Source organism: Primulina eburnea, chromosome 17 (assembly GCF_022965805.1).
Source record: "Primulina eburnea isolate SZY01 chromosome 17, ASM2296580v1, whole genome shotgun sequence".
In the NCBI taxonomy this organism is placed as follows: Eukaryota; Viridiplantae; Streptophyta; class Magnoliopsida; order Lamiales; family Gesneriaceae; genus Primulina; species Primulina eburnea.
The window spans coordinates 8,726,212-8,727,510 of record NC_133117.1 but is presented as its reverse complement, the minus strand read 5'-3'; the positions used below and the strand labels follow the sequence as shown (position 1 = coordinate 8,727,510).

Here is a 1,299-nt window from a genome sequence, read left to right as displayed (position 1 = left end):
ATGTAATATCAGCAGCACAAAATGACAGACATATATGATTAAACAAAAATCAGTTTTCCTAAATCCTAAAGTTTATAAAATATTACTTAGCTAGAAACCACATAATACTAATGTCTCTCTGTTTGTCGCTCTTAACAAGATAGTATATATTTTGTAAATTAAAATAAATCATACCTCGAGTCCAGACTCTGGTAGTGACTCGATCTATATATACCCTTCTTAATTAATTAATGATATATAAATAATTTATAAATCAAGATAAACTATAACCGATTCTCGGGCGACTCGAGAACATGATGCGTTAGCTTTCGAGCCAGTTGCATGCTAATTAATTCACATACTAAGCTGATCATCATAAATATGTAAGAAATTAAAATTCAATGAAAAGGGATTACAAATCACATAATTGCATGTGAATACAAAACCAAACGTTTAGAACACAAAGTGCACACATACTTCCTCTTGATCCTGAAACAAACAGGAAGATAGCAGAATCTCCCTGTGCCTTCCACCTCCACTGCTTGCACTTTGCCTCCGCAGTTTGGACAGCTTCCAGGGGCTTGACGACTCCCTACGTCCCTCTCCTCTTCTTCGCATACGTAGACTAACCTCATCGAGCTGATATATTTTTGTCTGTGTCACAAAAACCTTGATTTTTTGTGAGATAGATGGATTTCAGGATGGATGAAATTTTTGTGACATTATATGTATATATAGATAGATTGATTTATATATATAGTGGTGGACTTAGGTTCTTAAGGAAAATTCCTATCATATGGCGGATTCAATAATTTTATATATTTTTTCGATAAAAATGTAGGTTTGCGGTGTTTTTATAAAAATATCCACGTTGTTGATAATATATGAGGTGCACTAAAATATAATATTGTGAGTTTGTATGCTCTAAGATTATTTTTGTTTTTTTTTTTTTTGTTTTTTGGGAAGAAATTTAATTTACAGGATTAATTTGAGATATAGTTCCATGTGCAAAAATAAAATAATAAAGATTCAAAGATGTTATTCACTGTTTTTGGTTGAATATGATTTTTGATACGTGTGGATGTATAAATTTATTTTATCAGAAGATTTAAATTGCCATTATGACATAAGCAAAAATCGAAATTCCTCAAATTTTGGCACATGCTATCATAAATCAACCAATTTATTTTTAAAAAAAATTTCAAAATATGTTGCTCGGACCATGATTCACAAATCAAATCGGCTCGTATCAACTTACAACTTGGTGTCATCAATCTACACACTTAACACCACAAATTAATTCTTTTTCCAAATCAATAC

General features: G+C 30.9%; 1 protein-coding gene across 1 annotated transcript; it reads right to left on the bottom strand.

Moving 5' to 3' along the window:
• Positions 1–352: 352 nt before the first annotated feature.
• Positions 353–791, bottom strand: LOC140818823 (uncharacterized). The gene has a single exon (XM_073178881.1). The coding sequence runs from the start codon at positions 612–614 to the stop codon at positions 399–401; it is 216 nt and encodes a 71-aa protein (XP_073034982.1). The 5' UTR covers positions 615–791; the 3' UTR covers positions 353–398.
• Between the last annotated feature and the right edge of the window lie 508 nt (positions 792–1,299).

Bases quoted from the DNA above. Each gene is read 5' to 3' on its own strand.
- LOC140818823 (XM_073178881.1), bottom strand. From the start codon at position 614: ATGAGGTTAGTCTACGTATGCGAAGAAGAGGAGAGGGACGTAGGGAGT.